At 40.0% G+C, this 15,387-nt stretch overlaps 1 protein-coding gene across 4 annotated transcripts in view; it reads right to left on the minus strand.

Annotated features, from left to right (window-relative positions):
• The window catches only part of KANSL3 (KAT8 regulatory NSL complex subunit 3), a 2,067,031-nt gene that overhangs the window by 1,497,089 nt on the left and 554,555 nt on the right, over positions 1-15,387 (minus strand). For all 4 annotated transcript variants that reach the window (XM_044084373.1, XM_044084371.1, XM_044084372.1 and 1 more), the window contains exon 7: positions 13,126-13,242. In XM_044084373.1, coding sequence (XP_043940308.1) covers positions 13,126-13,242 — 117 coding nt within the window. The remainder of the gene's footprint in view (positions 1-13,125; positions 13,243-15,387) is intronic.

Here is a 15,387-nt window from a genome sequence, read left to right on the forward strand (position 1 = left end):
GACACAGTTATTTCCATGATAAAAGCACCTAGAGCACATACACTTTCTGAGATCGCAAACAAGTTTCAACAGGAAAGCTACAGATGCTACGACTTAACACTACAGCTAGATTTTAAACTAAACCAGTTTTGCCAAAAACAGAATTAAAATCACAATGCTCAGTGATTTGACCCAAAAATCAGCTGAGTAAAATCTAAAATATCAAGTTCCAGCTCAGTCCCCAATAATACAAGTGAATAACTTTGGAGCAACACTGGGTTAACTATTAAATGCAAGTATTACTAAAAACAAGGCATTTAAAATACCTGAAATAGTACCAACAAAAGAGCTATGTCCCAATAACACACTTACTCAGTAAGGAAAAAAGGTTAACACAGTAAGACAGTACTACTAAACAGAGAACGAGATGGCAACAGTGAATACAACAAGCCCAATTACACATAACATACAAGGCAACATTGTAAACAATCAAGCATGATGCGGACAAAATGATAAGCAAGGTGCAAGTAACGGCATCATGAATTGTTGCTCCCACTTTGTGCCATACGTTCTTTGCCAAAACTGCAGCACACTCTATAAATTAAGGTTAAATGTGTGAAGCACTGTTCCATTTCTGCCCCAGTATTAGTTTTAAACTAGCCCTACCGATTCCCTAAACCGTCTAGGTTCAGTTAGCAGGCTACTTATAGTTCAGCAGGATAGGTACTGACTACTTTCATATTAGAGTAGATAGCGGCAATACACCATCCTTGCTTGTCCCACAGTATCCAGATTGGTTAAACTAGACTAAATTAAGCTAGGCGTAAGCAAGATTAGTTAGGAAAGCGCCCAGACTACTAATTAATGAAGCTCCCTGATGTAGAAAGAAAACTATTCCCCAATTTAAAGAGAGAAGTCACGCTCCCTCAAGGTGTAGCTAAATAGTTAGAAAAAAGTCTTTTAATAGGCGATCCCAACATGTAGTACGGTGCTCTCACATACAAATTAGTGAAGGAGATTAATGAGAAAAGCCAGCAAAAAAGTTCAGCGAACACTTTACGCTATTGCTATCTACTCACCTACAAGTGGTCAAATGGAGTCGACACCACATAAAATGAAGCTAAAATGCTATTAGAGATACAACATTTACAAATGTAATCAACAATGTATCAAAAAACCCCTCTGCATACTGACGGAAGATCTTTCAGTCTAAAGAGCACTGCGAGAGGTGCGGCGTTCTAAAAACAAGTAGAGTGGCATACTAGAAACCCAGGTGGGAGGCACTTAAGTCACGATAGCCGTTCTGAAGGCAAATAACCATCTCACAGTGTTAAATATACACAGCATACTTCATTTTAGTTAGAATTAAAACATTAATTTCCAGTAGCCAATTATAATACATGGAAAGCTTTCTTCTTATTTATGAAAAACAGTAAAAGCAAAGACTTACAGAGGAAAAAGACCCTCCAGGGCCAGGGACACACAGCAGCCAGGTCAAATGCAGGATAATAAAGATGGCGCCACACTGGGCTACCCAACTATATGCTATTTGGGGAGGATATGAGGTGGGAAGGGGAGGAGATAGGGAAGGAGCAGGACAGTTAGACCAGGGAGGGGCAAAGACCCTTGTAAGATGAGCTAGCAAAAGTGGATTGGGCGGGTAAATGCTAAGCAATAGAGTTATGGAAGGGGGAAAGTGTATGCAGAAGGCTAAATAAGAAGGAAGAAGTAATAGTTTATAGAACATGTAAAGGAAAAAATTGCAGAGACAATCTATGAGCAGCAGACTCCTGAGGAGCTCCTGGAAGTTACATGTCAGTGGGGTGTGATAGTTCAGCTGTTTGGTTACTAAGAGATAGTACAGTGGAGTAAGTGGAATATAGCTAAACAGAGGGGGAAATTTTAGGAGCAGTCTGATACAGCAAGAAAATAGAAAAGTAGTCTGAAATTTAATAAGGGAGAGTTGGGAAAAGGGATGCAACACAAGCCTAGATTAGTGTGTCACCTAGTGGGCAAAATATATAGTACAGCAAAAAGCTAAAATGAAATAGAGATAGCTAGAAAAGATGGCTCAGGTAATAGATACAAAGGGGAGACAATTAGTTACTTATGGGGTAGAGGGGGGGGTATGGCTGCTGGGTACCTGACTCGCTAGCGTGAATTGCATACAACACTAGGTATAGAAAACAGTTCAGCTTAACAGTAGGTCTAGGGTAAAACGTACTTTCTTATTTCCTTTGGGAACTGGAATTTTAAATAGGACGTCAGGTTTATTTGGGCTGAAAATGGGATGGCTGAAGCTAGTTGTAAGGGATCCTTATTGGCCAGGCAGGAAAGTTCCCAATTCTTAGTGCAGGACTGGAGGTTAAAAGTGAGGAAAAAGACCCTCCGGGGCCAGGGACACACAGCAGCCAGGGCAAATGCAGGATAACAACATAATACTTTTTTTAAATTACTACAGTTACGATAGGTAAATCTAGGTTTATTTGGAAGCCAGATTTCATGACCTGGTATAGCTTTCAGAACATCCCAATTCCTACTGACAACATCTTCTATTGTTCTACTAGCTCTACTATAAGTCATGAGATATCTCAAGGGTTGGGACAAGGTCACTCTCAGCTCTTCAGAGGCAATATCAGCCTGAGTAGAAAAATAAGGTCTAGCTTTCTAGCTTTTGAATCCCTTACCCTTAGGGCATCTCTTTTTGCTGTTTCTACTTCTTCCATGCTATAAAGCACAGTTTTGTACCTACCATAAATGTAGATTTTCGAGTGCTAATACAGCTGCAGTCATAACAGATGGGTTCTCCTGCCGACAGGCGGGTCCTCAGTCGGCCGAATTCCAAAGTCTAGGTCCGGCGTTGGTTGTTGTCGCTTCTTCCCTGACGTCAGTGCGACAGGGGTATAAAAGAACCAACCAACGCCATTTTCTTCAGTTTTTCTTGCCCCAGATGTCAGGTGCCCCCAGAAGGAAGGCAATACATTAATTTGTGTAATAAAGCAATGCCATAAAATCAAAATACAGTATTGCAAGCAAATACAACAAGAATGAAAACCCCAATCAGGTTGCATGAGGAGGTGTTAGCCAATAGGCCTGTCCCAAGAGGGGAAGGAGGGAGGGAAACCTGGACTGCAGCTGTATTAGCACTCGAACATCTACATTTATGGTAGGTACAAAACTGTACTATGTTCATCGTGCAAACAGCTGCAGTCATAACAGATGGGTAGAATCCCAAAGCTAAGAAAGGGGTGGTAGGCACTAGGTGGAACTAGGAGGAGCCAGAATGCCCTGCAAGACTGCAGTGGCAAAGCCCACTCTAGATTTGGAGGATAATGGAAGGTGGTAGTGCTTGGAGAAGGTATGCACAGAAATCTAAGTGGCTGCTTCCAAAATATCTTTGGTAGGAACTCCTCTGAGGAAAGCTGCGGAGGTAGCTGTGGCCCTTGTGGAGTGAGATCTGATGCCTATAGGTACAGTTTTGCCACGAAAAGAATAGCAAAAACGTATGCAGTGGGCTATCCATTTTGAGATTGTTTGTTTGGAAATTGGCTTTCCTTGAGCTCCTATAGCATAGGACACAAAGAGCTGTTCTGATTTTCTGAAAGGCTTTGTTCTGTCCAAATAATAACGCAGTTGTCTGTGGATGTCCAAGGAATGTAGTAATCTCTCCCCTTTGTTTTGAGGATTAGGATAAAAGGTAGGTAAGTGTATAGCCTGATTCAAAGCTACCCTGGATACCACTTTTGGCATAAAGGACGGGTTGGTTCATAAGGAAACTCTGTCCTGATGGAAGATGATAAAGGGCTGCACAGCCATGAGAGCTTGTAGTTCCGATAACCTACGAGCTGAGGTAATAGCCAGAAGGAAAGCTGTTTTCCAGGACAAATATTACAAATCTGATGAGGAAGCTGGCTCAAAAGGAGGCAAGGTCAGCTTTTCCAGAATGAAATTGAGATCCCAAGCAGGTATTGGTTGTTTCCTTGGGGGTTTTAGATTCTTAGCCCCTCTGAGGAACTGTCTTAAGAGGGGGTGAAAGAATAAGGGTGGATCAGTGTTGTATTCTGCAGAAATGGCTGAGGCATGGATTTTGATGGAGGAGAATGAAAGTCCACTGCTTAGCAGCTCAGCTAGATACTGTAATATTTGAGGTAAATTCAGTTTGCCAGGATCCTGGCCCTTTTTCTCATTCCAGACACAAAACCGTTTCCATTTTGCGGAGTAAGCTTTTCTAGTAGACGGCCTTCTGGCCTCCAAAATGACATCCTGCACCTCCTTGGAGAGCAGGGTCTGTTGTGATGCTAAGGAATCTTCCATGCGGCTAGATTGAGTGTTTTTAGCTGACTGTGAGGAGTTTTGAAGCTGTGCTGAGTCAGAAGAAGAGGCATTAGAGGCAGGGTCCATGGTGGGGAATGCGTCAGGCTCCTCAGGAGTGGGTACCAGTGTTGTCTTGGCCAGTCTGGAGCAATGAGAATCATCTTTGGTCTGTCTGCTCTGGTTTTTAATAGAACTTTGGGCAGCAGAGGAAGAGGTGGGAAGGCATAAACTGTCATTGATGTCCAACTGAAAGAGAGAGCATCCACTCTCCAGGCCTTTGGATGAAAAATCCTTGAGCAGAATTTTGTCAATTGATGATTTTTGTGGGAGGCAAAGAGATCTATGTCTGGCATTCCCCATGCTTGAATTATCTCTGTAAAAACTTGAGGATGCAACTTCCATTCGTGTGGATCTGTCATATTTCTGCTTAGGTTGTCTGCCAGCGTGTTTTCCTTGCCTGGCAAGTACTGTGCTTGTAGTTCGATTTGTAAGTCCAGAGCCATGTTCCAAAGTGACATGGCCAGTCTGCATAGGGGGTATGAATGGGTTCTTCCCTGTTTGTTTATGTACCACATTACTGTGGTGTTGTACGTCCTTATCAATAGTTGACCTGGTTGCAGGAGGTCTTTGAAAGCTATAATAGCATTTATTACTGCCAGCATTTCCTTTTGATTGATGTGAAGGTGCTTTTCTTTTTGGGACCATGTGCCCTGAATGCACCGATCTGTCATGTGCGCCCCCCAGGCGTAGTCCGAGGCGTCTGTTGTGATGACTTGATTTGCTTGAGGCTTGCTGAATGGGAGACCTGTGTTTGTTAGGCATGCTTGAGCCCACCACAGAAATTCCTTTTGAAGACATGGAATTAGTGGTATTATTGTTTCCAAACTGTGGCTGTGTTGAGACCATAGGTTTTCAGGTACCACTGAAGTTTCCTCATATGCAGCTTTGCACATGGGATTAGTAAGATGCAAGATGCCATGAATCCCAGAGCCTGCAGGATTTTCCTTGCAGTCAGCCTGGTGCAATTTGCTAGTGTTCTGAAGTATTGAGTTAGTTGCCCCTGCTTCTCTGGCGTGAGGTAGGCCATCTGGGTGTTTGTGTCCAAGTTGGCACCCAGGAAAATTATTTTCCGAGAGGGTATTAGCCTTGATTTCTTTTTGTTGACTGTGTATCCCAGAGAATTCAACAACATTATTACATAAGCCAGATGTTTCAGAAGAATGTGCTTGCTGTCCTCAGCATTAGTACCAAATAATACATACTTTTGTAGAGGGGCATCTAGTAATTTAGCTTTGACATGATCCTGTAAGGTTTGTTCCTTGAGCCAGGCATGTCTACGTATGACTGATCCTGTAACAGCAGCTCTACATGAGGCCTCTAGAGCATCAAAACCACATTGTAAGGTATGTTTACCCACTTGTTCTGCACTATGCATCAAATCCTGCAACTCCTTCAAGTCTGGTTGTTCAGGTTGTGACATTTTACTTCTCAATTGTGATAACAAAAACTGTTGGTACTTTAGCATATGGAACTGACAGTTTAATGCCCTCATGGTTAAGGTGGCCGAGGTATATACTTTTTTCCCCACCTTTCTAAGGATCTGGAATCTCTCTCGGAAGGTAATGGATTTTTAGCAGTGGAGGCCTTAATTCCCTTGGGGCCCTGTGAGATAGTTTCTGGGTCAGCAGCATGGCTTTTGTATAGAAATTGGTGAGAGTCAGGAACCCTGTAGTACCTGTCAGGCTTGACTGGGGCTGGAGGTGGAGAGTCCGGGTTAAGGCAGGCCTCCGAGTAAACATCATCTAGTATGTCCAAGACAGGAGGTATAGCCAGAGGCCTGTGCTGAGGTAGCAAGAGAAATTCCCTAAGCCTTTTCTTGGAATCTGAATAATCTTGGCCTTCCCAGTGGAAGTGTTCCCTTAAGGTATGCAAAGTTTCCCCAAATGAGTAATCCTCTGGGGGGGATACAGAGGGAATGGACTCCTCTGCATCAGAGTCTTCAAAAGGGGAGTAAGAATGTTCCTGTTCATCAGAGTGCTCTGATATAATGGAGCCCTGATCAGAGGAGGGGGATTCTTCCTCCACTCTGGGCCTTTTGTCCGGGGGGGGTTGAGACCCCCGGAGAAGAGTAATTAAATCCTCAGCCATTTTAAGCATCTGTTTTTTAGGCATGGGGCCTGGAGATGGGCCCTGTGTAGCTTGTCTCTTAGAATACATGGCTGCTTTAGACTTAGTGAAAGCCTTGATGGAAAAAGAAGAGGAAGGTCTGAAGACACCTTGAGAGGGGGCAGACCTGTCCACATTTTGAGATTCACCAAGAGTGGCTTCGGTATCTGTAGTCGGGGTGTGGGCCGAGGAGCCTGCGACCTCGGGCACAGGAGACACCGCCAAAGAAGTGTTGTCGGTTTTCAGGGGCTGCGTAGGTGCCTCGCTGAGAACCGGACCATGTGTAGTCGGCTTTGGCGTGGTGTCGGTAGGGGCCGCGGACCTCGTGTGTCCGTCCTTATCTTTGCGCTTTTTAGGCAAAACTGGAGTCGGAGTATCCGACGACATAATATAGTTAAATTTTTTGCCAAAATAATGCTGGGCGAACTCCACCCGACGCTTAATGGTGCGTTTGTTGAATGTAGCACAAAAGCGACAGACCGAGACGTCGTGGTCTGGGCCTAAACAAGGAATACAGAGGGAATGGAAATCCTTATGCGGTATTTGCTTCCCACATGAAATACAATTATTAACTTTGTCTGACATCGGTCTGAGGCAAGAAAAGTTTCCCCAACGGGGTACTTAGCTTTCAAGAAGACTTCGGTTGCAAAATTTTCATAATTTCAGGAGCTGGCCGACCGGCACTTGCGAACTGCTTCTGCTTCGGGCACCGCGCGGCAAGAAAGACTGAAGAAAATGGTGTCGGCTGGTACTTTTATACCCCTGTCGCACTGACGTCAGGGAAGAAGCGACGACAACGACGCCGGACCTAGACTTTGGAATTCGGCCGACCGAGGACCCGACTGATGGCAGGAGAACCCATCTGTTATGACTGCAGCTGTATGCACGATGAACATCCCCTTTCAATAAAGTTATCAGTCATTTCTTGCATCTGAGCATAGCAAACTTCTGATTAGCCTACTGGCTAGCAGATATTGACTCTTAAGGACAAATTTTAAATCCTTCTTGCATGCATGCTCCTCTTGGGTAAATATTCATTTACCAGTACATCTTTTTTATTTATGCTTGTTTCTAGGCCAGATTCGGTTTTTTTGTAACCTAACATCTAGGAAATTCACAAAATCTTCAGCATATTCCATCTCAAATTTAAGGAACTCAAGGGTATTATTTAGATATTCATAAAACGTGTGCAGTTCTATAACAGTATCAAGCCAAGCCAAAAAAATATCATCCACAAAACGTTTATAGAACGATATTTTAGAGGCATATATATTGGAATTTCCATATATGTATATACTTTCCCATTTACCCAGCATTATATTCGCATATGTATTGGCTATAGCACTGCCCATGGCCATTCCTGAAACCTGGTGATAGACCTGTTTATTAAATGTTAAAATATTATTTTCCAAAACTAAATCTAGTAGCTCACATATAGTTTCAATACTTCTAGCAGGAAGACATCCATGCTCTAGTAGAATCTCCCTAATGCAATCAATTCCATAGCCATTCGGAATTACAGTAAACAGAGATTTAATATCCAATGTCACCAGGATCAAATGGCCAAGGGCACAGCTATTATACCAAGTATGCAGCTGTGTTAAGAAACCTCCTGTGTCTTTAATATAACTAGGTATGTATTTCAAATAACCCTTTAGGAGATCCTGTAGGTATACTGATATAGATTGTCATCCACCCCCTCCCCAATACTATCTGTCTCATTGAGGGGGTCTCTCTAGAGATTTATGAATTTTAGGTAGTCCATAAAGCACAGGGATTACTGGGCATGATACACTGAGAAAGTGAAATACATCGGAATCTATATCTCCCATTACCTGCAGTTCATAAATACACATATTTATTTTGCTAATCATAGCATCTACTTCTTTACTGCTAATGGGTTTAAAGGTAAGTCGACAGCGGTTCACTCACAGACTGTAAATATTGTTCCAAATCCAGTACTACTATAGCACCTCCTTTACCTGCCTCCTTAATAATTAACTGAGTGTTATTCTGTAATGATTTTAATGCTTGGGTTTCTTCAGATGTTAAATTATATATCTTTGTACAGTCCTTCTCATCATAGAGACTATGAATTTCCTTTCTCAAATATTAGTGAAAACACTAATAATCGGGTCATTAACAGGAATAAACGTATTAAACGTATTACTTCTTTTTAAATGACTGGCCACAGCACCATTATTACTCTTAAAAATATGTTTTAAGTTCAAGCCCCTTGAAAATAAATTAAAATCAGTAATCGCATGCACCAGGTCATCAGTATTTGCCGGAACAAACTTAGTTCCTCCTGATAGTAGAGACATTTCTGCCTCAGTTAACTTATAACTAGAGAGGTTGACAACCATAGGATGATTTCTTTTAGGAGTCTCTTCATCTAAAGCCACTTCAGCAACAGTCCGACCAATGGCCATACTGGAACATTTAAGATGTTCATTCGATGGAACAATTGTTTACATCACTATTCTCTACTACCTCCCTGTTAACAGGATGTCCTATCCTTTGTACACCTCCCATCAGTTCCAAACCTTCAAATAAGTTAGAAGCATTTATAGCAGCAATTGCCAATGCATCATTATCAGGATGCTCTACATTCAAATGCTCTCCCATTTGTAATACACCTTCAACCATACAACCAAATTCACTGTTAGTTCGAACCAAACCCAAACCATACTTAGACATCTCTTCATTATCATCCACATTAGAATTTAACCCAATCTGGTCAACCGTTTGACCAATACATTGATCTGTAAGGACATCACAATGGCAGGTAGTTCACAGCTACTACCACCATTATACCCTACACTCAAGGGGGATCTCAAAGGGCCCATGCTTTCAATTAAGGGGTGGCAGTCTCGTTCAGAAATCGAGACATTAGTATTCAACAACGAATCACATGTTAAATTCTGTAAGCTCCGACTACTCCATGAACTTTCATCATAGTTATGAGTTAGGTGCCTGTCTGTAACACCTTCTACAACCCCAATACGAACATTATTACATTCAATGGAAGCAGAATTTTCCAACACATTTAAGTTTTGCGACAAAGACATACCGTTCCGAACTGTGTCATTTAACTCACAAGAAACTTCTTTTAACTGTTCATATAACTGTTCATTACCATTAGATGTATCAAACTTACATACTAGACTTCGTAAATCGCGGCCATTCTGTAAAGCTTCATTAAAGTCACGATTCAAACCTTTAATACAAAAACCTTCGAAAGGCTCAATATCAGCTGTTAAATAAGCATTAGAAGCAACTTTCTCAAGCATATGCGCATTATACAGTAAGGTTGTATCAAAATCTAAATTTTGTGACAGGGATACATTGTCTCTGATCATATTATTTAACTCATAAGAGACTTCTTTCACCTGTTTACATAAACTTTCTTTACCATTAGATGCAGTAACTAAGTTTTGTAAACCTTGGCCATTTTGTAGGACTTCATTAGAATCACGAGTCAAACTTCTAATATAAACACCTTCTAAAGGCTTAGTATCAGCTGTTAAATAAACATTAGGAGCAGCATTCTCAAGCTCATATGTATTATGTAACTTAGTTGGATCATTTATATCACATAGGACTTTTTTTTGTTCTTTTACATGGTTGTTTAGGACCATCTAAATATTCCATATTAGGTATGCAATTCAAAACAACATCAGTACTAAGTCCCATTACTGAACAGTCAATAGACAAATCACAGCAGCATTCTACCAGTATGTCCCAGACTTTCATATGGTTACATACAGTCTTACCATTGTTTTTCATTGTTTCAAAGTCCTGCTTCTTGTTGTAGGGCCATTTCTTGCCCTCCCTCTCGATCTCGAACGCTGTTTCCCGGGTCACCAGCCTTTCTGGTAGTTGCATTTTCACATCCTGGTCTGTTCCTAAAAAACTTTTCTTCTGTTGGCCTTCTCTCTCCTTCATTAAAGATGAATGTATACCTGACCCAGGTCTCGCCTGAAGTTCATTCAGACGGGAAGACGTCGTGGGCGGATCCATAATGTCTCTACTTGCTTCCGATTGGTTTGCTGGAAGTAGGGGCTCATCATCTACAAGTTGCGATTCTACTACTGGTTGAAATTCATCCAGCTCATACATAGAACCCAGGGAGGTTTTTTGAAAAGGTTTAGGTTTATTGCTTTTCTCATTTCTTTCATTTACAAAGGTCCTTGGCCATTAACTATTATGTTATAAAGACTTTTCATTAAATAGTAATGTAGTAACAACGTTTAATAAAAAGGGCACTTTTCCTTGCTACAATTGCTCCTGCTGTTCAAGTATAAATCAGTCCACTGAATTTATACATCCTGTGAATGGTAAAAGGTTTGTTTTTCACTGCAGTGCAACATGTAATACACCCTCCATTATATATCTTGCCACCTGTAATAAATGCTTGGGTTTCTATGTTGGAAAGTCAACTAGAAAATTAAAAGATAGGATCACAGAACACGGATCTGAAATTAGGAGAAGAGTACTTACCAATTCCTTGGCCAAACATGTTAATGAAACTGATAATTCACATCAGTTCAGTTTTAGAGGTATACATATAATTCACCCAAATATTAGATGTGGGCACCTTATAAATAGTGTGGATATGAAAGAGTATGTATGGATTATTCGCTTAGAGGCAGATAAATATCCTGGTCTTAATAAACAAGTCACTTTGAAACCAATACCAAAATTAAAGCAACAGAAAGTGAAGAAAAAGTGACTGTATGTATTACTGTTACTGTGTTTTTAAAGACTTAATTGTTGCTTTTTGATAGATTGCGGTGTCATGTGATATGTTTGAATGAGATATAAAAAATGCTGTTTTATGTAAGACACTGAAGAAGGATATTTTGTATCTGAAAGCTTTGCCGTTCTGTTAAATTATATTGATGGTGTGGAGCTTTATTTGTTTTTTTTGCTTTAATACAAAGCTTACCAAGCTTTTTATTAAGACACAACACCAAAACAAGGAACAACAAAAAGGGAAAATGTACTGTGGCACCTAAGAAATCAGATGCTGTGATGCACCTATACATGCCAGCAAATCAGTTTAACTTGGATCATGATCATAAAATGCTTATCAAAACCAATATTTAAAGATGAAAATACTGAAGGAAAAAAAATAGAAACATTCAATGCCAAACATTGCTTTGAAGATTTATTTTAAAGTAATTCTATTTGCACAATCTAATGCAATAAGTCACTTATCCCCACCACCACTGAATCAGTCTCTTTGACAAGGGCCTGTCAATGTTGCTAACAATCAGTGTTCTGTCTTCTTTTGTTTTCATTCACAAGTACAGTACTACTCATTGATCTCCATATACAAACCTCCTTTGTATAACAGGTCCACTCTAATGGCACTATGTTGCTAACAATAAGTATATTCTCCCTTGCTACAAAGTGCAATGCAAAATGACACAGCTCCGTTTGGACCCACCCCAATATCACAACTTTAGTCAGAGAAATACAGTTCAGGTATATTAGAACAGTTTATTATTACAATACAATATTATGTTAGTATTTTGTCTACCAAATTATTTCACAATACTGTATGTTACTGTAACGTGTAATGCAGCCTTTCACAACTCCACTTATCACCGCAACTGCCAATATCAGTTATCTACGAACAAGAACTACCAAGACACAAAAGTGCCATGTTGCTTACAACTAATGTCCTGTTTATTAATTCTTATACACATTCAACAGAAAGGCTCTCACAGTGTAAGTATAAGACTCAATTCTGAGTACACACAAAAAAGAAAAAAAAAACATGAACCAAGCAACAAAGAAACACTGAAATTTGTAATACCTTTAAGTTTAAAGCCTTTTTTGCCACTCTGCACCCTATCCATCATACTACTTCAAAGATCCCTGGGCCTAGCTCAGAGTACGAGGAATACACGGAGATAGCACAATGTCATACTCTCTGTATACAGTCCTCTGTATTTCATATTTCAGCTTTCTAATACTCTGATGATCATATTTACAGTCTTCAAAATATAAACAGCCCAGTATCAAACTTTGGCCTCCAAAGACATTATGAAATGCTGTGTCTTACATTATGCCACAGCTCCATTTCAACTGCAACATACTGCAAATATTCATGAAATTGATTGAGAAAATATATGTATGGCCCATCTGTCAATTCCAGTTTTTATAACCCAGCCTCCATCCTAAACTAAATGGCTTACTCTAGAGCACTGAAGCAAATAATGCAATCACAGGAACTTTGTTTTATTAACAAATAACTTCTCTTGTAACTTATCAAAACCTTTACACACAGAGAAGGCTCAATAACTCTTAAATACAACTGTAAGTCATGCAAAGAAACAAACCCGCCCAAAGTAATGAAATCTCAGTCTAGAGTAAATCTGCAATCTAGTCTGTCTGCCACAAATACAATTAATCACTTGAAATTTTACACGAGGCATACTAAAACATCTACCATTGCTGCCTTCTCAAATAAATGCAGATTACTTCAAAGTAGCACTCCTTTCTATCTATAAACAGAGTAATGGAATAAAGCCATTACAAATACAATAACTAAAGATTAAAAAGGTTGAAATGTACTACAATGTGAAATAGTCCTTCCACAATTCCAGTAGTTGTTAAATTTAAAATAAAATAAAAACATTTTAAAGACCTAACCTTTCCAAAACAAGCCAGCTGCGATTGCCAAAAGCGATGACGCCGTGAAGTGGAAAATACTGGATTGGAGGGACCTGTAGGTACAATCAAAATCAGCGGGGAGCCAGGCAGCCTACCCTAAAAAAATATAGGTTAATAAGAAAATATTGTTAAAAAACAATGAAGATTAGCAACTGCAACAGAACAGTTACATTTTTAACCACTGCAAACTACTCACTCTACTGTACAATGTCTTATTCTAAATCACAGATTCTAAGACTGTGGTAGAGTAAGCTCCTCTCAAACCATGAAATATTAAAAATACGCTCAGATTATAATGCTCTAAATATGTAAAAAATGTAAATTTATTTTGAGCATCGAGCTACCAATAATTAAAATTATAATAGCGTCTGCATTTGTCCTTCCCTCAAAAAAAATGTGTGTGTGTGTGTGTGTGTGTGTGTGTGTGTGTGTGTGTGTGTGTGTGTGTGTGTGTGTGTGCGCAAAGTAACGTGTGATTCAAAATACTTTTTTCATTAGTGATCTGCAAACACAAATTAACTGCTAAAAATAGCTTTTTACAGCTGTTCTCACTTTAATACATCAGAATCATAAATTATCACTTTTCAGAAATAAATGGGCCTTTTCTGAAACAGGATGAGGCTTACCTACAGGTTCATAAGTTTTTATGTCAAGCTTACAAAACTACTGGCCTTTGAAAACTTATTACTCTATACTGATATTTCCTGCACCACATTATACTTACAAATGTTATTTTTGAATACTGTCACACCATAATAACAACCTTTCTATGACTGAAGTTTTGGAAGTGTCTGAGAAATTAATCTGTACTAATTTTTGGCAAAGGTTTCAGGGGTCTCAAGCTCAAATAAGCATAACCGCAGTATTAGGACAACTACACTCAGATGACAGACAGACCCTCCACAAAAAAATAAATAAAAGTAGAAGGTGCAGCTAGGAATTAAGAGTAGTAACTTCCTTCACCTAGAATGATTCTTAGTTCAGGTCTGCCTGAGGCCAAGGACTACGTACCTGACATCTGTGCTAGTACAAGATCTTAAACCTGCTCTTCTTACTGCACATTCTTAGCAATGCCTTTCAAATAGAAGAGGGTCAGACATATGCTTAGCTATGCACACTTTCAGAAGTCTTGGATAAAATGAATATGGCTCCTGTTCTAATATCCCAATAAATCATCTCTCTTCCATACCCACTATTCTCCTAAACACGTTCGGGGCTGCACCTCCAGGGCTACCAATGTGACTTACTTTCAGTAAGCCATACAAGACAGAGCTTCAAAGACAGACTGGACACTCTGCTTTAAAAGAATAACCACAATACTGAAATAATCTGAGTTGCTCAGTACACATTTAAGAAATTACTTTAATTGAGCAAGTAACTTGTTCAAGTACAACACTCATCTCTACAATCACTGCCCAGCCAGCTAGCCAGCACAGAGTTTTTTTAGCCCTCATTAGCACAAGTCCTGGCAGGTTCAAATGACTTACGAACTTCTGTATTTTCTTGAGATATGTTAGCTGGCATGCTTTAAGCTGAAGAAAGCAGCACTTTATTACAACACTGCCCTAATAAACTACCTACCTGGATGGACAATGCATTCCAGTGATAGGACAGTTGTGTAAAATCTTACCATAACCATAGATGCCCTTCTCTTCTATATGTTGCAGTATTCATAACGTGGGAGTCCACCACCGGCTAACACGTACATCTGGCAAGTATACAAAAGTCTAAAGCTACTGTGAGGTACACGCGACGCAGCACAACAGCAAACGTATGTTGGCCATAAAGAGGCATTGTTTATAAAGCGGACATCAGCACGTAGCAACCTCAGAAGTGAATGCCACAAAAATCACGAGTATGAACTTAGGTGAGGAAAACATGCCACCAGAGGTCAGGCAAGCATAATACTATATAATTATAATACATAATACTATATCATATAGAAGAGAAGGACATCAATGGTTATGGTAAGATTTTACACAACTATTCTATGTCCTTCTATTCATATGCTGCAGTATTCATAACATGAGGGAGAATACCAAAGCTCATGCAGAGGAAGAACTGGGTGGAGGAGCAGAAGCATTCTCCACAAAGTCATGCAAAACAGCTCTGGCAAAACCAGCACTGGACCTGGAGATGACATCTAGTTTATAGTACTTAGTGAAGGTATGAATAGAAGACCAGGTAGCTGCCTCCAGGATAGAGCAAGTGTCCAACCCTTTAAAAAAAGGCTCTAGAGGA

The sequence above is a fragment of the Protopterus annectens genome, chromosome 9.part0 (assembly GCF_019279795.1).
Source record: "Protopterus annectens isolate FY-2018-M chromosome 9.part0, PAN1.0, whole genome shotgun sequence".
Taxonomy (NCBI): Eukaryota; Metazoa; Chordata; order Ceratodontiformes; family Protopteridae; genus Protopterus; species Protopterus annectens.